This window comes from Pongo abelii, chromosome 21 (assembly GCF_028885655.2).
Source record: "Pongo abelii isolate AG06213 chromosome 21, NHGRI_mPonAbe1-v2.0_pri, whole genome shotgun sequence".
Lineage (NCBI taxonomy): Eukaryota > Metazoa > Chordata > Mammalia > Primates > Hominidae > Pongo > Pongo abelii.
This window is the reverse complement of record NC_072006.2, coordinates 42,920,691-42,947,644: the sequence shown is the minus strand read 5'-3', so window position 1 is coordinate 42,947,644 and position 26,954 is coordinate 42,920,691. Positions and strand designations below refer to the sequence as shown.

The 26,954-nt window shown below is 45.0% G+C and overlaps 1 protein-coding gene across 1 annotated transcript; it reads right to left on the bottom strand.

Annotated features, from left to right (window-relative positions):
• Positions 1-2,492: 2,492 nt before the first annotated feature.
• ACTR5 (actin related protein 5) lies at positions 2,493-26,161 on the bottom strand. Its single transcript, XM_002830302.6, has 9 exons — positions 25,748-26,161; positions 24,350-24,579; positions 22,309-22,478; positions 19,439-19,656; positions 18,573-18,755; positions 9,152-9,268; positions 8,294-8,433; positions 7,073-7,205; positions 2,493-3,124 (listed from the first exon to the last, which is right to left on the bottom strand). Exons 1-9 carry the CDS (start codon positions 26,120-26,122, stop codon positions 2,867-2,869), a joined length of 1,824 nt encoding a protein of 607 aa, XP_002830348.2. The 5' UTR covers positions 26,123-26,161; the 3' UTR covers positions 2,493-2,866.
• Positions 26,162-26,954: the final 793 nt, after the last annotated feature.

Below are 26,954 nucleotides of genomic sequence, written 5' to 3'. Positions count from 1 at the left end.
GATTTCTTGGATATGACACCAAAAACAGACAATGAAAGCAAAAGCAGGCGAATGAGACCATATCAAACTTAACTTCTGCACAGTAAAGGAAACAAGAGTGACAAGGTAACCTACACAATGGGAGAAAATATTTGCAAACCACGTATCTAATAAGAGGTTAATATCCAGAGTATATAAAGAACTCCTATACTCAACAAAAAATGAAATAACCCGATTAAAAAAGGGGCTAATGACATGAATAGAGACTTCTCTAAAGAAGACATGCAAATGGCCAATAAGCAAACAGAGAGATGCTCCACATCACTAATGATCACGGAAATGCAAATCAAAACCACAATGAAATATCACCTTATCCCAGTTAGAATGGTTATTGTCAAAAAGACAAAAGAGTAAATGAGGAAACTATCCAAAAAAAAAAAAAAAAACCCAGAGTAATGAGTTGGTGAGGATGTGGAGGAACTGGAACTCTCATGCACTGATGGTGGGAATGAAAATGGTGCAGCTGCTATGGAAAACAGTACGAGTGTTCCACAAAAAATTAAAAATAGAACTACCATATGATCCAGCAGTCCCACTTCTGGGTATATATCCAAAGGGATTGAAATGAGGATCCTGAAGAGATATCTGCACTCCTATGTTCATTGCAGCATTGTCTGCAATAGCCAAGAAGTGGAAGCAGCCTAAATGTCCATCGAAGGTAAAGAAAGAAAATATGGCATATCCATGCGATGGAATATTATTCAGCCTTAAAAGGGAAGGAAATTCTGACACATGCCACAACATGGAGGAAGCCTGAGGACATTATGCTAAGTGAAATAGGCCAGTTACAAACAACAAATACTGTATGGCTTCTCTTATGTGAGGTATCTAAAGAAAAACTCTTACAAAGTAGAATGGTGGTTGCAAAGGGTTGGGGATGGACAGAGGCAGGGGGAAAGGAGTTGATGGGTATTGAGTGTGGTTTTACAAGATGAAAAAGTTCTGCAGATCTTTTTACCAACAATGTGCACAGAGTTAACACCCGTTATGGAGGCTTAAAAACGGTTAAGATGGGCTGGGTGCAGTGGCTCACGCCTGTAATCCCAGCACTTTGGGAGGCCGAGGCGGGCGGATTATGAGGTCAGATCCTGGCTAACATGGGGAAACCCCTTCTCTACTAAAAATACAAAAAATTAGCTGGGCTTGGTGGCACGGACCTGTAGTCCCAGTTACTCGGGAGGCTGAGGCAGGAGAATCGCTTGAACCCGGGAGGCGGAGGTTGCAGTGAGCTGAGATTGCACCCACTGCACTCCAGCCTGGGTGACAGAATGAGGCTCTGTCTCAAAAAAAAAAAAAAAATGGTGAAGATGGTAAAGTTTATGTCATGTTGTTTTTACCATCACCGCCATAAAACACAGTCAAATTTTCTTCTTCAACTACTTTAATTTCCTTTGCCTCTTTCCCTTATCTATTACTTTCTCATTTCATTTCTTTTCAATGGAGTATCTTCCCCCTGTGCATCTTCTATTTAGGTTTGTGATAACCTTTCCTTTTTCCTTTGTCTAGGGTCAACTGTGGTCTTCCCCTCTCTCCATCACCACTGCCCCTTCCCTTCCCGTCTGCAGTTTCTAAGCCCTTGAGAGCTGGAGATCCAGGTGATGACCCTTGGTAAACTGTATGAGCAAACAGGTTCTGAGGTGGCCTCATCAGAGGGGTGGGCTAGAGGCTCCATAAGATTTAAAGGTACAAATTCGGTGACAATATTAGCTCAGGGGCCTTCTAGGATCAATAATTGGTTGTTTTTGAGTTAAAATTCTCACCAAGCAATCTCTGTAAAAGGGAGGGGTTATCTGTCCACTTAAGACAGAGCTGGGACGGTACAGGGAATGGGAGGTTATGGCAAAACTGAACAGGCTACAGGATAAACCTCCTCCTGTCTATTGCTTTCTTCCCAAGTCTGAAAAAGTTAAGGAGCCAACAAACTCAGAGGGACAGAAATAAAACACTTGTAGGCCTTGTATGGTGGAAAAGTTTCCAGCAGAGAAAGTATGAACAAAGTTGGGCCACCAGCTCTGGCAACAACCAAGTCCCTGGCTTGCAGACAGAAAGTTACCTCACATGTTGGTAACTTTCTGGGCTTTTCTCCTTATCTGTAAAGAGAAAAAATAGGAGGAGGGAAATATTTCCAGTTCCTGAGGCAACTGCTTTTATTGCATAAACATTACCTTTTATGAAAAATATATCTTTTTAGAGACAAGGTCTTCCTATGTTGCCCAGGCTGGAGTGCAGTGGCTATTCACAGGTGTGATCACAGTACACGATAGCCTCGAACCCCTGAGCTCAAGCAATCCTCCTGCCTTAGCCTCCCACAGAGCTGGGCCTTAACAGGCATGTGCCACTGTGCCCAGCAATAAACATTACCTTTTTATGTGTATGAAAGACCTCCCCTCACTGGGCATTCATGCAATTTCTGAATACATCCAGAAGAATAAAGTATCTACACAGACAAGGAATATTTTAAAGAATTTTTTTAAAACAAAAAAGACTAAAATGTGGTAAGAAATCAGTGTTGTGCATTTTGTACACTTGTGTCCTCCACTCTGTCTTCATTTACTGCTACAGGAAGCTGATGCCACAGCTGGCCACAGTTGAACAAAGACATCAGAAGGCCAGTTAGTCTTTTCACCACAGAAGCCCCCAAGTGAACCGAATTCTGAAGGGCAGGTCTCAGTGTCCCTTAACTTTGTTCTCCCCAGGAGAAATCCATTTTGCTGCCAAATGTGACCAGCAGACTTGGGCAGGTACATCTAGCACAATCACAGTCCTGTCACGCTGCCAACGTGGCCCAAAGCACGGCGTGCAGGGCAGTCTCTCTGGAGGGCCTCTGCTACGCCTGCTCACCAGCACCACCTCCACCAGCAGCGGAGCCCTTGCTGGATGCCTGGGCATCTGAGGAGCGGGAGGCCTGCTTTGGCAGGCGGATGGGGACATAGATGTTGGAAGCACAGTGCTCCTTGAGGTACTCTCCTCCCTTTTCCTCATACTCTTTTCTGGTGATCCAAACTTCATTATCATCTAGGTGGTTCAGGGCCCAGTCACGAGCACCGTACCAGGCATCCAGCACAGGGTTCGAGGCAAGTTGAACCTGAAACACAAAGAAGATTCACCAGGACACCTCCACCAGGGCTCCAGGCGTGAATGTTCACCTGGCTCAGCTACAGCCCCCGATATTTTATCCCCAGAAATATACACATAGGTGGGCCCAGTGCACTCCAAGACAGTTCAGGGCTAGCTCCACACCCTGTAAACAAAGCTGAGCTGGAATGCCCAGACTCTCCAGAACAGACGGCTGTCAGACATTTTACTAACATGAGACCTGACACTCGGGGTCAGAGAGGGGCCAGTGGCTCAGCCTCCTGCTGCACGATGCTGTCAACCACAGGCTGTCAGGGAGAGGTGAAGTGGAGGCTGGCCCATGACCTGGGGAAAAGGCCTTCCTGGCCCTGCTCCCCACTCTGAGCAGAGGGAAACAGGGGCCGCTGCAAGGCAGCTCTAGCCAGGGTAGCAAAAGAGCCTCAGGAGAAGTGGCAGCAGAGAGGGGTGACCTGCGCGCTCTCTGTGAGGCTGCCAGCGCTTAGTTTCCCCTGCTTCTCATTGGAGTTGGGCTGGGATTCAGCAGCTCTGAGAAGGCCCTCGGCTAGGCTGATCTGATCATTATGGTAACACTGCAGCTCCCATCGGGCCTCCTGTGTTCTGGAGTTACCCGCCTCACTTCCTACCTCCCTCTCACCTCCCTACTCCACCAATCCCAAGAGTTCCAGGTTGGAATGGTGATTTCAGAACTTTCGGGAGTGAAAGGCAGAGGCCATAACAGTGGAATCAGCATGCACAAATGGAGGTGGGAAAGTGCAGGCTCAGGAGTCCAGCTGCCGGGCTTGCCATGTGGGCAAGGGGCCTGTGAATGAGGACCTCGTCACTGGGATAACCAGAGGCCCCACCCCCTGGCTTCAAGGGATTTAAGTGCATGAGTGTAAGGCACATGGTAGATGCTGCCTGCTACAAAGTATTCAATAAAGCATAGCTGTCATCATTACTAATAAAAAATGCAGCAAGACATATGGTTAATAGACTATACAGCCATAAAAAGGATGCTCTGGAGATGTACCTTTTGATATAAAAAAATTGTCACAATAATTTGAAAGTGAAAAAAATACAGGTTACAAAATAAGCTATCAACAATCTCTTTTTGGTTAAAACCATACATGAGATGAAAACGACCGGAAAGTATACAAAGAACATTGCTCGCAGAGGCTGAAACTACAGTTTTCTTGGTTTTCATTTTGGTTTAAATTGTCTGATATTTTTGTAATATTTAAAAATGTTTTACTGTTTAAGAAAAAATAGGAACTTAAAGTTGTAAATTTGCACATCTTGGGGTTCTCTTCCTTCTAATGATCACGGAGGGCCTTAGGTGGTTGGTATGTTTGAGCCACTGCTGAATACATAATCTAAAATTGGAACATCAGGGCTTAGTGACAGTGTGACACACTCATTACATTAGCAATGTGAAAGGGGGCAGAAACGGGGGGAGGGGGAGCTGAGGCTAGGCCAGGTGAGACCATAACAGCAAAAGCAGGGCTGGGAAAAGATCTGGCTGGTAGCAGCATTCCATAACCAATACTCACAGAGTAATTCATGCGAGACTTTGGAAATTACCAAGAAATAGCTCTTGAAAATCCTCTACGATTTTTTTCTCTACTACTTCATCCTAAGTCGCCGCTGCCAGCATGACCCAGCCCCAAGCTCATGCCCCTTACTATCACCCCTTGGCTACAGCACTGCTGCTCTCTCCTGCTCCCCACTCCTCTTCCTCCACCTCCTTCTTAGACTCATGGGTGTCCTACAGCCCTTAAATGCTGGTGTTCTTTAGGGGTTCATCCTTAACATCACCTACCCTCCCAAAGAGTGCCCAGAGCACATTTATGCTTGTGGCAGGTGGGAGGGTGTGAAACTACCCTCTTGCTTTCCCCCTTACCCACTGAGCACTCATCCAGCTGGCTGTGGCCACCTTTCCGTGTGTCCACTGGAAACTTAACGCACCCTGGAAATGGAATGTACTATCCTCTCCCTTAAGCCTGTTCTCCCTCCCACGGCTCCTCGTTCAGTGAATCTCTTATTCAGCAAATTAGTTGCTCCACCTAGAACTTAGGAGTTATCTTAGGTCCCACTTCCCTCCCCAGATCCAACCTAATTTGACTGCCTTAGCCTCTTTCACATCAACTCCCTCTCTTCCTCTCCCTCTGCCACTGCTTTCGTATTTCCTACAGAGCTACCAAGTGACACTGTGCCAAGGACTTGGGACACATTTCACAAGACAGTGGCTGTCTCTTCCCTTACGAGAGGTGGATCTTGTAAGGAACATAGGGAAAGACAGGGAAGGCTTCCTGGAGGAAGTGATTTCCAGGCAACCAGCCACTGAGAGAGCTGGATGAGCTAGAAAGAGTATTCTATGCAAAGGGAGCCAGCATGTGCAAAGACCCTGAGGCAGGAAAACTCTGGAAAACTAATAGTGGTTAGCTGTGGCTGACGTGCAGGGTGGAAGGGGGAATGATGAGAGAACCCTGGACAGTTCTCAAGGTCAGAACACAAGAGACCCTGTAAATCCTGGTGAGTGGAGTGAGGACTTCCTCCTAGAGGCTGGGAAGCTGCCTCCTAATTGGTCGGCTTCCAATATTTCTCTTAATATGCTATTTTGCACATCAGTGTCAAATATATCTTACTAAATGTAAATCAGATCACATTCCCTGCTTAGACTCCTTCATGGTTCATCACTATGGCCTAAGATAAGAGCTGTGCAGAAAAGAGTTAACAGGACCGCCCTACTGTTACCTTAGAAACGCATACTTACAAGGCTGGGGCCTTGGTAGGCATCTGGGAACTTGGATTTTGGGGGGGTTCCTACCACCACCTGATAAGAGTGGCTCAATAAGCCCATTCACACAAATAATGTGGTTTATGCCAAACACGTGCTTCCCTTCTGTAAGCCTGGAATTTGGGTATGCTCCAAGCAGGGGGTGCCTATGTGATCAGCCCCCAAATAAAAACCCTAGGCACTGCGTCTCCTACAAGCTTCCCTGGTTGGCAACACTTAACGTGCTCTTACAAGGCACTGCTGGGGAAATTATGTCCTGTGTGACTCCACAGGGAGAGGCCTCGGACGCTTACACCTGGTTGCTCCCAGATTTCACCCCGGGCGCCTTGTCTCTCTGCTGAGTTGCCGTAGTAAGTCACAGCTGTAAGTAGGATTACATGCTGAGTCCTGTGAATCCTCCCAGAGAATCATCCTGCCTGGAATGGTCTTAGGGACCCTCAACACAACAGCTCATGTCTGAGAGTTTATTACATGCAGGCCCATTGTCGGGTGCTTGACGTGTACCAGTACACTGAATCCCAGCAACAGGTACCGATTACCCCCTTCCTACCACTGAGACAGCCAAAGCTTAGCACAATTCAGTAATGGTGACGATGGAGTCAGCACCAAAGTCCAGAGACGCCCCCCTGAATGTACACTACATCATGCAGCACAGCAGACCAAGGCCAAGCGTCTTAGCAGGATGCACAGGCTCTGCACAGTGTGGGCTTTGCTGACCTCTCTACCTCACCCACCTCCTCTCCTCTTTATCAGCCATGTGCTCCAGCAACACTCAGCCACTTCTCACTCCCTCAACAAGCTTCTGGCCCCTGTGCCCTTGCTCATGCTAGTCCTTCTGTCTGGAATGCCCTCTCCAATGTATCCCATGCCCCACACTGTCTACAGGGGCCGGGACTGGGTAGGAGAATGACTTATTCTTGTTGTACACTCTTTCACACTCTTAGAATTCTACGCATGTCTTCATCTTCCAATTTAAAGAAACCACAAAACAGTATATAAAACATGATTCCCATTTTGCTTTAAAAATTAAACATGGACTTAAGACCAGAAGAAAAGCCACAAAAATGTTAACAGTGGATATTTCTGCATGATTATTACTTTTGCAATCGGAGAACAGGTAATGCTATTTTCAAAATAATTGACTACTCGAACAATCAGTACCTGAAAAGAAGACTGGAAGGGTCTCATCTCCAACAGTTCCTTCTCCATTCTGGCTTTCATGCCAGGATACATCGTGTTCCCGCCAGTGAGGAAAACGTTCTGAACCAGCATTTCCTGAACGTCCTTTGGGTACCTAGGAAAGAAACAACTCCTAATATAGTCCCTTAACTCAAATATCAGAATGAAAGGAGGATGCAGAAATGTAAGGTCTCAGTACAAAACAAAAAAAATCTACACAAAAAGCTAAAAAAAAAAAAAAAAAAAAAATCAAAACTTTCATTTTTCATTTGTGTCTCTACAGAATGCCAGCCCAATGTTTCCAAATAGCCAGACAAAACCATAATCTGAATGGTCAACTTATTTCCTTAACATGATTAGAATTTTTATACTTTTATAATACATTTAAAAAAATAAACTTAAGGATAAATTTACATACATTTTGATAAACTCTAACTAATTTATACATTCCAGTAACCATCACTACAATCAAGACACAAAACATTTCCATTATCCCCAAAAGCCATGCCTCCCTTTTGAGGGCCTCTATCGACCTGTGCTTTCTTTTTATCTTTTTAGTAACAGCTTTATCTAAGACATATTTGATCACTTTCCAATCACTGTCAAGACAAAGCTCAAAGCCACTCAAACAAAGTAGCAGCAGCAGCTTTTTCTTCCTTGCTAGGTACAAGTTTCCCTGCCGTTATAACCAACAGCAGCTAGAGCCCTACAAAACTCTATTCTCTACTTGCCCGACTTGAATTATCAAACTCACACTGCAGGAAAATGCCCGCATAAATGGGTAAAACACCTGGATTTTTATGGAAATGTAACTCTTAAGTAAAATGCCTGCAAGGAGGTGAAAAAAAATTTTATTAGCTCTGCAATATTTTTAGGGTGATTTAAAATCACTAGTCTTTAATAATGTGAAGGTTTACATGGAAACCAGTGTACATGTTATCGGGTTGTTCAAACTTAAAAGACATTCTTAAAGCTACTCAGTCAACCCAGCATTTACAGGTTCAGAAAACAACTACAGAGCCCCAGTTAGGTGCCAGGCCTGGTGATAAGAGATTAAGGGAATACTATCTGAGCACAGCAAGTCAATGAAAAGAAGAGAGTGAGACGCATTTTCAAGTGCCTGACCATCAAATCTACCATTCAATGCAAAATCTAAGGAAATGGTTCAGGAAAATAGAAGGAAAAGCAGATTTGCTGTCTCACCTGTCCAGAATGTACTGAAGAGTCTCTGCAATCCCAGCCTGTTCTTCTCCTATGAGAGATGGCTGAAAAATAATCTCTGGAGCTCGAATTCTTTCTGTCCCAACAAACAGCTGATGATATGCTGCCAAGTTAAACACGGGCTTTAAAAACCCAAGGTTTAAAAGATATTTTTAGGCCAAATGACAAACATTCCAGTTGCTAGCTTCCTCAAACTGCATTTCTTATCCCAATAGTTTCTGTCCCTTGTTAATGCCAGAATAGCTTCTCCCAACTCTCTTGACCTGCTAATTCAATTTCCTACCTTCTCCCAACCTGTGTATTATAAACATGTACATGTTTCCATCATGAAATGGTCCCCAAGTTGCAGGGAGAGGCTTTGTGGAGAGCAGCAGTAAAAGGCCCAGTCTAGAGGACAAGTCTCCTGCTCAGTGCCCTGCTTAGTACCCCATCCTTGCACGGCAAGGAAGCTCTCTCCCACATGGGTCTCAGACTCAGGATAGTTTATCTGGCTGGCATTGTAATGACAGAAACATAGACTCCAAAGAGGATTATGTGTACTGGCATTGGCTTAAATGTAAATGAAACCATTACAAGCCAGTATTCAGACCTCAAGTTCCCAATTACTCTCCCAGATGTTTCTGCCGGGTAGACTGTTTCTCACAGATTCACAGATCTTGGTGCTGGAACCAACTGATCAATCACCGGGGGAAAAAAATCCCTGATTTCAGATGTTTTAAGTATTGGTACCCAATTTTCTAAAAAACATAACAGTTTTAAGTCCTAAAGAAACAGACTAGCCCAGCCATTTAGGTCAACACCTTCAAAGAATAAGCATGTTCTGGGCTGTAGGAGTCAAACCTGGACAGTGGTGACTGGCTTCTCCACTCCAGGTGTTTCCTCTGAAAACAAGGGATCAAAATCATTCATGCTTTCCACATCTTCCAAAGACGGCTCCAGCTGCTCCAGGTCAGGGGTCTAAGAGAAGAAACAAAATGAAACAGAACCTGTACCTTCAGCAGGCCTCAGTTCTATCATTTTGGTGCCACAAAGAAGAACTGGGATCTTGCCCAATGTTCTAAAACCTTACATAAAAACTATGAAAATTTTTCTAAGCTATTTTTAAAAAAGCACACATGAACACGAAGACTAAAAAGCCAGGAACGGGCTTTGCTTTGATCTCCTACCTTTCCTACTTTATACAAGCCTCACCAACCCCCGCCTTCTCTAAAGCCTTCTGATGGTGCCAGCTCATGGCTGGGCCCCGTGGAAGACTTGCTGCTTGCATGAGTCACACCACCACACACGCAACTCTAAGAGAAGGGTGTGACAGCTGCTATCCCACAAGGCAGCTAGACTACCAGCAAAGTTAAAGCAATCTTTTAATAACTAATAAATACATCTGCTGGCCAGGGAGCGGTGGCTCATGCCTGTAATCCCTCTGCACTTTGGGAGGCAGAGGCAAGTGGGCTGCTTGAGCCCAGGAGTTCAAGACCAGCGTGGGCAACACAGTGAAACCTCGTCTCTACAAAAAATACAAACATTAGCTGGGTGTGGTGGTGAGTACCTACAGCCCCAGCTACTTGGGAAGCTGAGGTGGGAGGATCACTTGAGCCTGGGAGGTTGAGGCTACAGTTAGCCATGATCATGCCACTGTAATCCAGCCTGGGTGAAAGAGCAAGACTCTGCCTCAGAAATATAAATAAACGTATGTGCCAACACTAATGAGCTCAACAATCGGTCCCTTAATAGCAGGGCCCATTGGGCTGGGAATGGGACTAGAGGCCCCAAGGTAGCAGAGTGCTTCCTATCTGTGGAGTCCTGCAGAACAAGTTCTCCTCTATGACCACAATGAACCTGGACGGGGTCTAGACATGCTGGCACCATTTCCAAAAGAGAAGTTAGGGCACTTTTAATTTTAAACTGTACAAAATAAGTTGGGGATGGTGGTGGTTCTGAAAGACATCTTTAGCCATCTGTCATTGGACTCAATGGAGAGAAGTTCTGGGTAGAAATATTTAGTTGCATCCCAAGGAAGAATGCTGTAACAATGACAGCTGCTGCAGAATGGACTGTCTTATGAGGTAGTGTCTTGGGAGGGTTCAAGCAGAGTGTAACCAAAGCTAAGTATGCTTGAGAGGAGACTGCGCCATTGAGTATGCATTCTGAGTCTCTCCTTACTCTCGGAATTTATGAAGTATGTAAATTACCAACATAATTCAGAGGACTTAAATATACTTCTCTAGAACCTACTCATATATACTGCAAATGTAAACTGGGATTAAAATAAGGCAATACCCCTCAATACCCCACACACATTCACACACCAAAAGTCATGTGGCAAATATGGCATGCAAGATGGGTGACAATGTACTCTAAATTCTATTCAGTATAAATGATTCTACAATATTTGAGGGGGATTTTCCAGGCTTGAGGATAAACCCTGGAAAGGAAAGCGAATGTTTCTTCATGTGAGACTTGTGCCCAGGATGAGGGGGCTGGTTTATAGAGGTAATCTGAGGAGGAAAGAAGATGGGTTGGGTGACACGAACCTAAAGAACCTTGCTCTCAGGGAAAGAAGCAAAAGCTGTCCCTGCCAATAGTGAATCAGACAGAGGGGAGGGACACCTGCTATCTGCACAATCCTCACTGCAGACATTACTGTATTTGATGGGTGAGGATGCTATGGCTCAGAGAGGTGAAGTAACTTGCCCAAGGTCACATCACACTAGTAGGCAGTGGACACGTGGGAAGAGGCAGAACTGCTCAGTTCCGAAGTCTTTGTTCTGCCTTAAGCTGGAGTTCTATAAATCATGAGGCTGAGGATAAGACAATTGGGGCTTTAGGAACATGGAAACGATCTAGCCTAAGGTCAGAGTAGGTAATACAAGAGATGAATGAAAGATTTTACATGCAGCAGCAAGACCAGCTGAGGCAATGACAGGCTCCTCTGTCCCAGCAGGGACAGCAGAGAGGGAGTAAAGGAACGTTCCCCTTGCCATCTGCAGTTTGTGATATGGAAGACTCTCAGCTCCCCTCACAAGAAAGGAGCCCTACCACGGGAGTGTCTGTGCCTATTCTGGCTTGGCACCAAACCCAGCTCTTCAGGAATGACCCCAAAGGGGTTCCAGGAGAGGAATGGAAATTGATCTTCAAAGTTCTTTTTCATTTGGTGGTTTGTCATCTGGGGGAACCAGGAACCAGGAGGCAGTGTGACATAACAGAAGGTGGTCAGGCTCTGGAGTCACATTGATCCAGCTCGGAATGGCAACCAAAGGTATATTAAAGGTCACAGTGGTAGAGCTGGAAACAGTACACTCTGAGCCGCTTCTCCATCTATGTAAAAGTGGGACGTGAACTTAGGGCAGCATTGGGTGAGAAACGAACGCTTCCCTCTTCCCTTTTAAACACACACTCAATTTGGTCCCGTAAATAATTCTGTTGTATTACTGGGTTGAAGACAAAGATGTCATCTGTGTATTTAAAATAACTACAGACAAAACCTGTAACCTGTGATTCCCCAAGTAACAGGTGAAAGCAAGCACTGGGCTCCACTGGAGTCCTTCCTCTCTACACTCCACATTTTTACCCTATTCTTCATCTTCATCCTAACCTCCACCCTAGCTTCCCTCAATCCAAGTGATGACCTTTCCTGTGGATTCACATGCCCTTCTCTATCCAGCCTGGAATCCAATCACTTTTGCCATCATCCCTCCACCAACTCTATCTGCTTCTGTTACCCAACCAGTAAGCCTGCAGTCTAAAGGATGCCTCCCAGTACTCTCCACTTGGGCTCTGGAGCAGATTATATTTTTAAAAGAAGGTCACAACAGTGACTTCTATCCCACACACTTTTCTGTAATGTGACCTTGACACTCCCCATACAGAGGTGGAGGGTCTTTGTTTCCTCCCCTTGAGTCTCAGTGGGGGACTGTGAGGACTACAACCAACAAAGTATGGTGCAAATGATGTCATGTGACTTCTGAGGTAAGGTCCTGAAAGGTCATGCAGCTTATGCTTTCATCTTTTGAAACATTCACTCTCTGGCTGCTCTCTTGGGAAGCTCCCTCTGGGAAACCAGTGGCCACGCTGGGAGGAGCCCAAGGCACACCAAGAGGCCATATGTGGGTGCCTGGGTCAAGAGTCCCCCATGAACCCAGCTCTTGAGTCCTCCCAGCCCAAATACCAGACAGGTAAGTGAAAAACCCTCCAGCTGATTCCAGTCCCCAACTATTTAATTCTTCCCAGCAGTGGCTCCAGGCAACTTGAAGCAGAGATCCCTGCTGTAGCCTCTCTCAATTCCTCACCCACCAAACCCATGAGCACAATAAAATGGTTGTTGTTTTATGCTGCTAAGTTTGGAATGGTTTTTGTAGCAACAGAAAAGTTAAATATGCTCCAGGGGGGCAGGAGTGCAGAAAGTCCCAGGTGCTATTTAGGCAATCCTGTGGTTACTTCTCAGCTTCCTTCCGCCTGCCCTTTCCCAACACCCTTCTCCACAGTCTCCTTTCTAATCTCAACCCTGGGAATCTTAAAAGATCATTTTAGTTGCCTCAAAAAATGAACTTCCCTCTTCATTCTTCATTCTACTTCCTTATCTATTTTCATGTCCTTGAGCGCTTGTTTGGAGGTTCTAGCAGGAGAGCGCAGCTACTCGTATACTCTTGACGGAAGACCAGTCCTCCTCTATTGGGGATGGTCGTCCTCTTCGACCAAGCATGCAGCTTTGGGAGGGACACACATGAAGTGGTGAGGACAGAAAGAGACACCCGCTTAGCCAGCCAGATCAGGCGAATCAACCCTGGCAATCAATGGGGTGACAGATATCGCAGCCACATCACCCTCACGTCCTATTTTCTTATCCTTTCAAGCCTTCCTTGTTTCAAAAAATAATTCTCATCCTAGGTTAAGCTGACCATTCAAGCTCTTAACTCTCCCATCAACCCTTTTGGCTTCCTTTATCTCTGACTGCTCTTGCTCAGTCTTCGTCCTGGCTTTTCTTCTGTCACCTAACTCTCAAATGGTAGCATTCTCCAGGAATTTTTCTTTTCTTCCTCCCCATTTGATTCTGTCCTCCCATAGCCCCACCTGATGTCCCGCAGAGTACTGAAAAGCTCCACCTGATGTCCTACAGTGATTTTAAAGATAAGGAGCTCAGGGCCAGGCACGGTGACTCATGCCTGTAATCCCTGCACTTTGAAAGGCAAGGTGGGAGGCTTGCTTGAGGCCAGGAGTTTGAGAACAGCCTGGGCAACACAGTGAGACCCATCTCTACAAAAAATTAAAAAGCAAAAAGTTAGCTGGGCATGGTGGTGCACTCCTGCAGTCCTAGCTACTAGGGAGGCTGAGGTGGGAGGATCAATTGAGCCCAGGAATTTGAAGTTACAGTGAGCCATCATCACACCATGTACTCCAGCCTATGCAACACAGTAAGATCCAATCTCTTAAAAAAAAGAAAAAAAAAAAAAAAAAGGTGCTCAAAACTAAGCCAATTATCTTCCCAAACTTGGTCAAAGGCACTACCATCTACCCACTGCCTTTCAATACAGCCTAAGGGTTACAAGAGTGGAATCTGGAATTGAACTGCCTGTGTTTGAATTTGATCAGCACTACTTCTAGCTATGGGACCTCACTCCAAATCTTTCCTTGTCTGTAAAAGGGGGATAATGATAATACCTATCCATTGAGTTGTGAACACGAACCAGGAGGACACCTATGTAGGTGCTTAGCAAGGGGTCGGCACATGCCACATGCTCTATTATCAACACTGCTACTCTTGTCACCTTGGCTTGTAAACGGCAGCGAGATCTTGGGATCCTACATCTGATCCTACATCTGTTTTGTTTTCCCACCTGCAGCCTCACCCCTCCCTTCAATCCATCATCCTAACTGCCACCAGTTAGTTTCCCAAAACAAAATCTCATCGTCTCATTCCCTTGCTCAACATCCCTGGAAGGCTCCGAATGTCTGAAGGATAATATGCAGGCTCATAAGACTGATGGGTAAAGAACTTAATGGTCACCTCCACTTCATCACCCACCACAGCCTTTCTTGTTCACTCTATATACCTGCATGTGTGGTTCTTTCCACCTAAAATGTCCTTCCCTCCTCCTTTTGCTACCTACTGAAATCAAATAATCTTCCTTTTTTTTTTCAGACAGGGTCTTGTTCTGTTGCCCAGGTTAGAATGCAGTGGCACAACCATGGCTCACTGCAGCCTCGAACTCCCAAGCTCAAGTGATCCTCCCACCTCAGCCTCTCAAGCAGCTGAGACTACAGATGCATGCCCAGCTAATTAAAAAAAATTTTTTTAGAGATGGGGTCTATGTGACTCAGGGATTGGTCTTAAACCCCTGGGCACAAGTGATCTTCCCTCCTCAGCCTCTCAGTGTTGGGATTACAGATGTGAGCCACTGTGCCCGGCCCAAATAATCTTTCAAGGCCCAGCTGAAACATCCAGTCCTTTCTCAAAAAACCAAATGTGTATTCCCACACACATTTACCACCATACCTGCTACGCTTCATTACAGTCAGCTAAGCATGGTGCTATAGCCCTCGTTTTTTGTTTTTGAGGTACCCAGGAAGGCAGGCATTGTATCTTAATCACCTCTGCATCCCTGGTATACTGCACCTGTCACTGAGTGGCGGGCCCCTGGGATACACCCTCAAATTCCCCTGGAATAGAGATGATTGTAAAGCTTTGGGTTTCAAGAGGTTTCTTCAGCTGCCAAAAAAAAAATCAACATTCACCTTCACCTAGCTTCATTCCAAAGCATACCATCTTAAGATAACTTCTTAGCTTCACAAAAATTATAAAAAGGACATTTATTTATCTCAATTCATATAAGTCGCAGAGAGGAACAAAGCTGCTAATTTCAACACAGAGAACAGGCATCCAACAGAGAATAGTTTTCTCTGCCACGGCTGGCTTCTCTCTCGCTAGAGTTTGCCAGGGTCTCCACATGTCTTATGTGGTGTTCAGAAACACTAATATGACTGTTCTTTTGGAACTGCATGGAATGAGTTTGCCAAGGCATACCACAGAAGATGCAGCATGGTTCCCTAAAACAGCCTTGAGCGGCATAAGAAGAAGCAGAGGCCAACCCTGATCTTGGCTAGTAAAGCTGGAGAACTTTCTATATTTGGCCCATTGCGTTTTCCAACAAATGATGATGCTCAAAACCTGTGTTCTCCCCGCTCCTACCCTCTTATGCTGTGCTTGTAGCTATGAAAAGCAAGCATCTTCTGGTTTAAATACTTTGTTAGAAAGCTAACAAAGCCTGCTCCTTGACAACATCCTCACAGAAACAACTGCAGAATAGCAAGAGTCAGAATAGATTGGTCTATAAGAAAAAATAGATTTTCGAGACCACTATTAGTTAAATTCAAGCTGTATTAATTCAGTTTAGCCATTACTGCTTAAGTGGAATTTCAATATGAATTCTGGTTCACATATATTGATTCAATTCATTCTAAATGAATTATATTATTGGAAAATCTACAAATACTTTTTGAAAGGTAGAACTGGCTAGCCATTGTCATGGTCAAGTTTATCCCACAAATGTGACTGTAATTGACTCCGATCATTAAGAATTACCCTAAAATGCTGAATGCTGACTAACCATTAAAGCTTTGGCGACTGATCATCACTTTTTTTTTTTTTGAGACGGAGTCTTGCTCTGTTGCCCAGGCTGGAGTACAATGTCACAATCTCAGCTCACTGCAACCTCCGCCTCCTGGGTTCAAGCGATTCTCCTGCCTCAGCCTCCCGAGTAGCTGGGATTACAGGCACCTGCCCCCACGCCCGGCTAATTTTTCTATTTTCAGTAGAGACAAGGTTTCACCATGTTGGTCAGGCTGGTCTCCAATTCCTGACCTCAGGTGATCCGCCTACCTCGGCCTCCCAAAGTGCTGGGATTACAGGCGTGAGCCACCATGCCCGGCCTGACTGATCATCAAATTTGTTGCATATAGAAAAATCTTTTGCAGTCCGACATTTCAAAATCCCCTAAACCCAAGGAGATTTAAATGTGTGTGCCAGAGCATAAAATGAAGTAGGTACCTACTGAGTATCTGCTGAAAGAATGGGGGAATGGGTGATGAATCACAGCATGTAACAAATGCAGAGAGATGAACAAAGAAAAGGAAAAACTAGTTTCCCCACTGCTGAAGAATCACATCTTCACAGCTGTTTGGTTTTTTTCCCCTTTTTGAAATCTGAAATCCCTCATCTGCATGTGGCTGAGTGGCACTGCTCTGGTATAAAGAAAAGTATGTCCTGCTAACATGTCAAGCATGATAAAAACTAAATATGGATGAATACATAACAAAGACAACATGGTTCCGGATTTCAGTAAACAACAACTCAAATCTCAAACAAAGACCTGAAAAACTGAGAGAAGCAAAATGGAAAAGGCAAACACTGATTCAACTGAGGCAGGCTGATCTGGGATGTCGTGTTGGAAGAAGATGGTAAAGGCCCCTTCTACACAAGATCTTAGTGGTTCAGTAAGGTGTATCTAGTAAGCCTATCTCAGGATCTGCTCTATAAAGCATACACTCATGTACTGTCCTTACATAATCGACAGCCTGGGAATGAGATGTAGAGGATGCAACGGTGAGGGCAGAAACTATGAGCGAGCCTCCAGCTGGGAGCCCGTCACTGCAAAAGTCAAGCTTCCTGTTGAGCCAAAGGCAACTCTGACATCACTGATAAGCACCATGCTACACCCAGCATCAAATGGCACTGACTTGCATTTTTCCAAAGTATCATTTTTTTCTGAAAGGATAAATAATCAACAGCTTAATGAAAGTTGATTTAAAAAGAGAAAAAAAAAAAAAAACAAGAGGCTAGTCTGGTTTATCCTGCCTAAAACATGTCTCGAGGTAATAAGTTCCTTTGTTTTGGAATTCTAGGGATGACAGATCCAGGAATAGTATGTACACTTACTAACTCTTTGTTCCAGTTCTAAAGGCAGGCGACTCAACCAGCGACTTCTGGACTGAGGAGTGACTTGCAGGCTGCCCCTCTGCCATACAGGAACTAAGATGCTGGGGCCTAAGCTCTTTTGGCTACTTCGACACTTATTAACAGCCAAGCATGGTGGCTCAAGCCTGTCATTCCAGTGCTTTGGGAGGCTGAGGTGGGAGGTTCACTTGAGGCCAGGAGCTCGAGACCAGCCTGGACAACTTGGCAAGACCCCATCTCTACAAAAAATTGTAAAAGTGACTTAGGCATGCTGATGTTCACCTGTAGTCCTAGCTTCTTAGGAGGCTGAGGTGGGAGGATCCACTTAAGCCCAGGAGTCTGAGGTTACACTGAGCTATGAACACGTAACTGCATTCTAACTGGGCAACAAAGTGAGACCCTGTCTCAAACACACAAAAATACTTATTTATTTATTTATTTATTTATTTGAGATGGAGTTTTGCTCTTGTTGCCCAGGCTGGAGTGCAATGGAGCGATCTTGGCTCACTGCAACCTCTGCCTCCTGGGTTCAAGTGATTCTGCTGCCTCAGCCTCCCAAGTAGCTGGGATCACAGGTGTTTGCCACCATACTCGGCTAATTTTTTATTTTTAGTACAGACAGGGTTTCGCCGTGTGGGCCACGCTGGTCTTGAACTCCTAACCTCAGGTGATCTGCCCGCCTGGGCCTTCCAAAGTGCTGGGATTACAAGCGTAAGCCAGCACGCCCGGCCTCAAAAACACTTATTAACAGTGCACAGGTGAGAAAACAGAAGAAGAAGAAAAAGAGAAAATCAAAGAGCTTATGCAAAGGGTCTTTAGCAACTAATAAAAGGCTGATCTTAAGGCAACCTATACATGTATTATTGAGCATAACTACCAACTGCTGTAAAAAATTCATAAATCATGTATGAAGCATGATCCCTGTCCTTAGGGAACATTAAGATGGAAAGGAGGTAAGTGAACAATCAACCACAATATATTTAATAAAACACTAGAAGAAAATTAAAGGAAGTATATGACTGCCAATGACTATCAGGGGAGCTGGTTTAGGTTCAAGACAGCACCACAGGTTTGGTGTGTGAATGTTCTTCCTATGTTAAATGTACTTTCTGCGCTCAGGGGTCCGGGGATCTACAGGGTGAAATCCCTTCTGACAGAATTTCAGTTGGTACAAGGTCAGTGCCATCTCCGCCACCACCCACATCCCCTCTGCTCTCTTTTCCTCCTGACTCTGGGCACAACCCCTTTGATGTCAGGCCTCTCAGGACACTCCTCCCCTCAAGAAGGGCTGCTCCTCCCAAGGCCCTCAGTTACCTCTGGCTTGCTGTCTACCACATCCACCTCAAGGTTGACTTCCGCTTGGAGGATTCTCTGCTTAGCCTGCTCCACTGCTAAACTGAGCTTCTGGATGTAAGACTGCAGCTCTTCTGGGGAGTCCATATTCAGCTCTATCAGGGCTTTGTGAAACTGATCCATCTGGCCATCCTCTAGAAGTTCCTGAAAACAGAGCAGTCACAAACAGGAAGGAAAGTAGCTTCAAAACCAAACGGAGAAAATGACAGCTGGAGAGGGCTTCCAGAGCTCCGCTGGCCTACCCTGCCCAGAGCCACACCTCCAGCTCCCTCCAGTTTCACACAGCTGCCCACCTCTCTTAACTGTCTCTAGGCTAGCATTACATCACAGTTCCAGCAACAACTGATTAGGTAAAACTAATGATGGTGACAGATGTCTAAAAGGTTGTTACCCTTTTTTTTTTGGTGGGGGGGATGTGGAGGAAGGTGGGAAAGTTACTAAGAGGAGACATGAAAGGAGCCTTCTGGGATGCTGACAATGCTGTTTCTTAACCTGACAGCAGATACACGGGTGAGTTTCACTTTGAAAATCCATAAAGATGAAACATAAAGATTTGTGCACTTTGCATCATGTATGCTACACTTACAAAGTTTAAAAACATAAAGGAGTTTATAAGGCGAAAATAAATACCGCTGGAGTCCACAGCTCTTTCAGAAACAGCTGCTTCTACACTGTATTCTATGCTGATGATCCCCCTGGACTCCTTCCTGACCCGAAAGGTGACAAACAGTCAAAGCATCTTAAGGCCAATGGAAAAATATGCAAGAAAATCTTCTGAGACCATCTTGTTAACACGGAAGGGCGCTGGTCCCTGTGTCTGCTATTACCTGCACGTATAGCAGTCGGTCCAGACGCTCCTGATCCAGCTGCAGCTTCTCCTCCCGCCGCCGGGCATTGAGCTCCTGCAGCCGCCGCAATTGCTGCTGCCGCCTTTCTTGTTTCTCCTCAGAGGTCAGAGTGCTGCCCAGGAGCTTGCTGGAAAATGGGAGCTGCATCTTGTGGACATTATTCTCATAATAATCAGGACACCGCCATTTGTGTAATTCTTCAAAGAAACAATTTTGAAAGTTATGAAATGGAAACACTATTAACACAATAATTAAAGTCAATACCAGCTGGGCGCAGGGACTCATGCCTGTAATCCCAGCACTTTGGGGGGCCGAGGTGGGTGGATCACAAGGTCAGGAGATTGAGACCATCCTGGCTAACACAGTAAAACCCCGTCTCTACTAAAAATACAAAAAAATTAGCCAGGTGTGGTGGCAGGCACCTGTAGTCCCAGCTACTCGGGAGGCTCGCTCTGTCACCTACACTGGCGTGCAGTGGCGCGATCTCGGCTCACTGCAAGTTCTGTCTCCCGGGTTCACGCCATTCTACTGCCTCAGCCTCCTGAGTAGCTGGGACTACAGGTGCCCGCCACCATGCCCAGCTAATTTTTTTGTATTTTTAGTAGAGACAGGGTTTCCCCTTGTTAGCCAGGATGGTCTCGATCTCCTGACCTCGTGATCCACTCGCCTCAGCCTCCCAAAGTGCTGGGATTACAGGTGTGAGCCACCGTGCCCGGCCGACTCCATTTTTTTTTTTTTTTTTAAAAAGTCAATACCAGCATTTCAGACACAGGCCAGATGGAGAAAATACACTCCATCCAATCCCTGAATCCACTCAATCAACTAAAAGCAGCTACCAAACCTGGACATAATGCCAGCAGGCCTGTCCTAAAAGAACTGCTAAGTAAGTTCTTCAGCGAGAAACAACACCAGAAGGAAGCTTGGAGCATCAGGAATGAAGGAAGAGCAACAGAAATGATAAAAATCTGGTTAAACATAACAGACTAATCTCCTTACGAGTTCTTTAAAACCTATTTGACAACTGAAAGTAAAAATCACAACACTGTCTGATGGGTTTCCAATGTATACAGATGAAATAAATAAGAAAACTTTAAGATAAACTGGGCGAAATGAAGGAGTCTGTACAGTGCTAACATTTCCACATTCCCCTTGAGGTGGTAAATACAGATTCTAAGTAGACTGTGAAAAGTTGTGTTTACTGTAATCTCTAAAGCAACCACTAAAAACTACAATAAAAAGGTAGAGTAAAAAACACAACAGATAAAATACTTTAAAAAAAAAAAAAGCTCGAATAACCTAAAAGGAGGCAGGAGAGAGAAACAGAGGAACAATAAACAGAAAGAACAAAAACAAATAATAAAATGGTGAACCTAAATCCAAGCATATGAATAATTAAACTAATTATAAATGGTTTAGCCTAACAATTAAATAGAGGTTGACTGAATAGATTTTTTTAAAAAATCATCCAACTACCAAGAAATTCACTTTGAATATAATGATATAGGTACATTAAAGGTAGAAGAATGGAAAGACATACCATGCAAGCACATGACCCAGCAATCTATTTACTCTGGAGAAATGAAAACAAGTTCACCCAAAAGCTTGTCTCTATCCCAAGCCCAGGCAATCTTTCCCTCACTTCTTCTCTATCACTATGGTTTTATCTTTTCAAAATGTCACGTAAATGGAATCAAATAGTATGTACCTTTCGAAACTTTTTTTTTTTTACTCAACATCATGCCTTTGAGATTCATTCAAGTTGTTGAGTGTATCAGTAGTTTGTTCCTGTTTATCGTGGAAAAAACAGGATATGATTATAAAGAGAAAGCATATGTAACCAACACCACAATCAGGATACAGAAGAGTTCATCATCCCAAAAAATTCCCTCATGCTCTCTCTTTATAATCATATCATAGAATTGTAGAAGAAAAAGTTAACTAAAAAAAAGAGTCAATAACAGAGCACCTGGGAGAACAGAGAAGTGGGAGCACGGAGAGCTGTGTGCCTCAGTCGTGTCTTCTGGCAAGCCTCTAACTCTCCGGACTGAGTGTTCTCATCAATTATTTATTTCCCTATCTGTCTCCCCAACTTCTTTGTATCCCAGGAATAACAGATGTTTAATAAATGCTTTCTAAAGTTAATTAAAACACAGCTCTTCACACATGAAACGTATACTTAAAAATGGTTAAAATGGCAAATTTATGTTATATGGTTTTCACCACAATTAAAAAAAAAAAAGATGCAGTTTTTGTCCTTCAGAGGAGCTCATTATTGGTCAGCTGAGGTCAGTACCCTCAATGACAACAAGCAAATCCATTCTTGGAATAGAGTTGTATTCACAGTGGCATTGTCCGCAGTCCTTTGGTTTTATATGAACTATTTAAATTCATGAGGAAGATATTTTCATCACATTCATGTGACAATAGTAACTAAAACTCATACTTTAATTTGAAGTAAAATACAACCAAAAGTCCAAGACAAGTTTGAAAAGAAAAAGAGGTGTTTCTGCAGCATAGATGTTATTATAATGGTATAATAAAACAATTTCAATTGTTTTCTAACTTAAGATATTTTTAGTCTGATATGGTCTGCTCACTCTTAAAAATATTTACTATCTGGAAAAAGCTGAAAGTTGTTCTGTATTACAGGCAAGTTATAAAAGCTACCATTTGTGAAGGGAACCTATATAACGTAAGTTATCAGTTTACTGAATAGTTTAAGAAAGGGAATACAAAAAGGGGAAGGAGGTGCTTAAAAAGTGAGCAAGCAAAGAATCATACTGGCAATAATTTAAGGAATACAAGGTAGACAACACCCAAAAGCTGCAGGCAAACATCCTCTTGGATACCTTCCACATAATCCTCAGCGATGTAGCTGTGCTCGTGCAGAATCTCCTCCATGCGGCTGAGGGTGATGGCTGCCAGGTGCCCAGGGTACTTCAGCTGGAGGAGACGTTGGAGGTAACCAGCTGCTTGGCTTCCTCCAAGATTGATGCGCTTGCAGTTTTTAGCATCTAATCTATAACCAAGCAGTAGAAAACAGCACTGAAATTTCTGGAGGACAGAAATATGGAGTATCTTGGGAGAAACAAGATAATTTAAGGCAGATAAAGAAGAAACAGACCAGGAGAAACACAAAACCTGACAGTTGGAAGGGACGTTAAAGTTCCCCTGGTATAACCTCTTATCTAGGCAGGCATTCCTAGTTCACCTATACAGTCACACAGTCACCTAACAGGTATGCACTCCAGTCAGCTCTTAATGAGTCTCATCATATATTTCTCAAACTGTAGTCCTGGGACCAAGTATCCCAGAATTAGCTGGGGGAAATGTTAAATGTGCCAATTCCCAGGACACAGCTGCTCTGGGGTGGGGCCTGGGGATCTGCATTTTAATGAGCTCCCCAGATAACTGAAGGCCAGAGTTTAAGAAGCCCTCCCTTAACACTCCACATCTACTGAAGCAAACACGTTAAGTAACCACACGCATCCTGGCTTACTGTAAAAGAACCAGAGTAATTTTATTTTCCTAATGTGAGAAAGTAAGTGGCAGAGCACTAGGAACTTACTGTAGGGAACTAAAATGTCACTGCTGTATCATACCTCACCAGCAGATGCCAGCATAGAACACAATATGATTCACTCTGATAATTTCCCAGCCTTCAGGTAATTTTCTCTCAATATAAAATATGTTACTTTTTATTTCTGCATATTCTGTTTACATAGAGAACTTCATACATCAGGAGCGTTTGGTAACACCTAAGAATTGCTTTTTTCTTCAAAAATCTTCACAGAAACTTCATGAGAAATTCAATGGTATTTGCCTTATATGTTCAGTCTGCTTTATAGTTTACAAAGTGCCATTACCTACCTTATCTCATTTCATTCTCAGTGTAACACTCGCAAATCAGTTTTTTCCAATTTTACATATCAGGAAATGAAGTGACGAAGTTAAGTAGCAGAGCTGCAAACCCAGGCATTCAGCTGTAAAGTGTGGGTCTCTTTATGCCATGTGAGAAACCTTCTCAGGAGAACACAGTGCTGGCCTAGGCTCTTATCAGACAGTGAAAGCTCAACGATAAAATGGGAACAGATTTTTAAATATGACATAAACTACCCTTGCCTTTTATTCAACTTGAAAATATTTAGTAAGGGTCCATTACGTGCCAGGCACTGTATCTGAAAGGTCTAAACAACAGTGATTAAATAACTTGAAATTGGCTGGGCGCGGTGGCTCACCCCTGTAATCCCAGCATGTTGGGAGGCCAAGGAGGGTGGATCACTTGAGGTCAGGAGTTTGAGACTAGCCTGATCAACATGGTGAAACCCTGTCTCTATTAAAAATACAAAAAAAATTAGCCGGGCATGGTGGTGGGTGCCTGTGGTCCCAGCTATTTGGGAGGCTGAGGCAGGAGAATCAATTGAACCCGGGAGGTGGAGGTTGCCCTGAGCCAAGATCCCACTGCACTCCAGCCTGGGCAACAAAACAAGACTCTGTCAAAAAAAAATAAAAAAATAAAATAAAAAACAAACTCCAGAACACAAAGATAGTCTCGATTAAATTTATTCAAAACATTTCTACTGAATGCCAACTACCTGCAGATACTATGTTAGCTATCTCCCCATATGTCAGAATTATAAAATTGTAGAATTATGGATGTGGAACTAAGAGATCATCCACCCCAACTCCCTCCAGAAGGTCACAAAGGACAGAACTATGGGCAAAGGGACTTACCCATAGTCACACAGTGAGGTAGTTCAAAGCTAAGCCCAAGGGCTCAGTTCACAGGCTAGTACTTGCTCTTTCTACTCTGCCTTTAAAGCACGCACTATATAAATGTTTCCTGAATGCTTCTCAAAATAGCACTCAAATGCCACAAGTGCAACTCACCTCCCCTCTAAGATGGGTAACACATGCGTACACTGGTATCCAGACGAAATGATGAGCCCACTGCACATCGAGTTCTTTGGCTCATTGTGGTAGAAGCTGAAGAGGCTGTCTACTCCATAGGCAACCTTGGGAATCCCGTAGCACTCAAAAAGAAGCTCAGACATCATTTGCCGTGAATACAGTGGGTTGCACACAGCTTCTGTCAAAACTATGGGATGATCAACACAGCCCTACTTTGAAAGGAAAGGGCAAATAGATGAGTGGTAACAGAATACTCTTTTTGAAGCGTAAAAGAACCCAAAATCCTTATTGCAGGACTCAATTTGCTTTTGGCTTCTTAATTAAAAACCTGATCAGAGGCGATTATAAAACTCTCATCTCATCTTTACTTGAAAATATGAAAGTAGAGTCAATTTAAGTTATTAAGTCAAGGTCCCATCCAAACTGTCAGCAAATCGTGTTGGCTCTATTTTCAAAGTATTTCCAGAATCCAACTGCTTCTAATGACATTCCCTGCTACCTGCCTCATCTAAGCCACCATCATCCCTCACCTGGGTTATTCCAACAGCCTCCTAACTCGTCCCTGTTTCCACCCTATGACCCACGACGATTCATTCTCCATACAGCAGTAATAGTGATCCTTTTAAAACATAAGTCAGGTCCTTCTTCAGCTCAACACCCCGCCATGGCTCCCCATTTCACTCAGTAAAGGCCTATAAGGTGTGTGATCTGCCTCTCCACTACCTCTCTGACATCCTCTTTCAGGTACTACTCTCCCCCTCACACAGGCAGCCTTGCAATTAGGATTAGGGCACACTCCTGCCTCGGGGCCTTTTCACTGGCTGTTCCCTCTGCCTGGACAGTTTTTACTTCAGATATTCACATGGCTTGTTACCTGAATCACCTCCTTCAAGTCCTTGCTCAAACATCACCTTCACGAGTCCTACCTGACCATCTTATTGAAAAAATGTAACTCCCTCCTCTCCTATCACGGCGTAGAATCTACTATACTTAATTCTACGTTTACTGTCTGCCTTTTCATACTAGAATATCTTTCCATAGTATTAATAGCTCCATAAGGACAGGAAGTTTTGTGTGTTCACACATGTACTCCAAATGCCTAAAAAGTGCCTGACACAGAGTAAGTGCTCAAAACGTATTTGTTAATAAATGGGCTTCTTAACAAACGAGCATATATTCCCAAAGGTATGCTCCAAGGTACAAGGAGCAGCATTTTATTCGCTGATATACCCACAGCGCCTAGCATCTAGTCGACTAAAAGACAATCGGAGCTACTGAAGTGACTGTTACCTCTCCGCGAGCAGAGTGAGCGGAGACGAGACCGCACCCTTCCCCTCGAACTCAGCCCAGCCCAGCCCAGCCTACTCCGCCCTTCACCTGTGAGGAGACACCCAGGTGCTGGAAGCTGTAGTCCAGCAGCAACTCTTGAAGCTCCAAGTTGACCGGCACGTTGCGGTCGAAGGGCGAGCGCAGCATCCAGCGCAGTGGCTCCAGGCTGCCCAGGGCGTTCCCCACCTGCGGGCCCGACGCGCCCCGTGCCCCGCCACGACCGCGGGCGCACACCGCGCGGAACTGCAGGCGCGGCTCGGGACCTGGGTCCTGCCCGGGACACGCCCAGCCAGCGCGGACTTGGAACGACCCGTTGTCCAGCACCAGCGGTACCGGCAGTGGCCCGTGTGCCACCGGGCCGGCCTCCAGCACCGGGTCCGGTGCGACACGGGCGTCGCGGAACGGGAACACGTTCGCCGCCATCTTGGAGCGCGCGCCCAGCCCCGCCCCTCGGCGCAGCGTCCGCCCAGACGCCGCGAAACCGCGCCCCCGACGTCACGCCACGCGATTCAGGCCTTTAAGTACCTCGATGCCCCCTCCCTTCTCGAAGCCCGGCCAGCGTTTCCACTTGCCTCCCCTCTGGCTGTCAAGGCTGCTTCAGGATCGCTGAGACGTACCCATTCTGGCTGCGAAATTCTACGTTTCTTAACCTCTCCCCCAATAGCCTATGAGTGACCACGCCCCTTCGCTCTAGCCGGGTCGCCCGGTTTGGAAGCCCCGCCCCTTTCTGGCCGCCAGCTTCAGCGCCGCGCTCGGTAGAGCCCCGCCTCTCTGCCTGGCCACGCCCCATCGCCGGGCGCGCACCGTCGGCCGGGCGCGCACATTCGACCGCCCGCGGCCCCGCCTCCACGTGGATGTCTCGCCCTCAGCCTTGCGTCCTGGCTATAAGGGTCCTTTATCTTTTGACACTTCCTTTACGTTAAGAAATCTCAAACTCTGCCGACTGTTCAATTTCTTGACTAGGGAGCTGACTACGCAGTTCTGTTCACTTTACTAACTCGCACAGACTGTGTCTTCTCACTAAGACACAGTGTTTTCTCAAACACTGAGAAAAGACTGCTGATTGTTCTCCAAGCATTCCCTCTCTTTTAGTGGTATCACCTCCCACTCCCACGTGGCCATCCGTCTGGCTGCGATCTAGATGCGCTCATGTGACTAAATTCTGGCCAGGAGCGGGTGGGAGAGGAGGCCATGTGTGTGACCCACTCTCAGTTTTAGCCCTAAAAGCACTCGTCACGCTCTATCCTGTCGCATT

Excerpts from the sequence above, each read along its gene's own strand:
- ACTR5 (XM_002830302.6), bottom strand. The coding sequence starts at position 26,122 with ATGGCGGCGAACGTGTTCCCGTTCCGCGACGCCCGTGTCGCACCGGAC. Across the intron at positions 7,206-8,293 it reads CTTCAGTACATTCTGGACAG|GTACCCAAAGGACGTTCAGG; the intron begins GTGAGACAGCAA and ends TTTCTTTCCTAG. Across the intron at positions 3,125-7,072 it reads CCTTCCAGTCTTCTTTTCAG|GTTCAACTTGCCTCGAACCC; the intron begins GTACTGATTGTT and ends TTTGTGTTTCAG.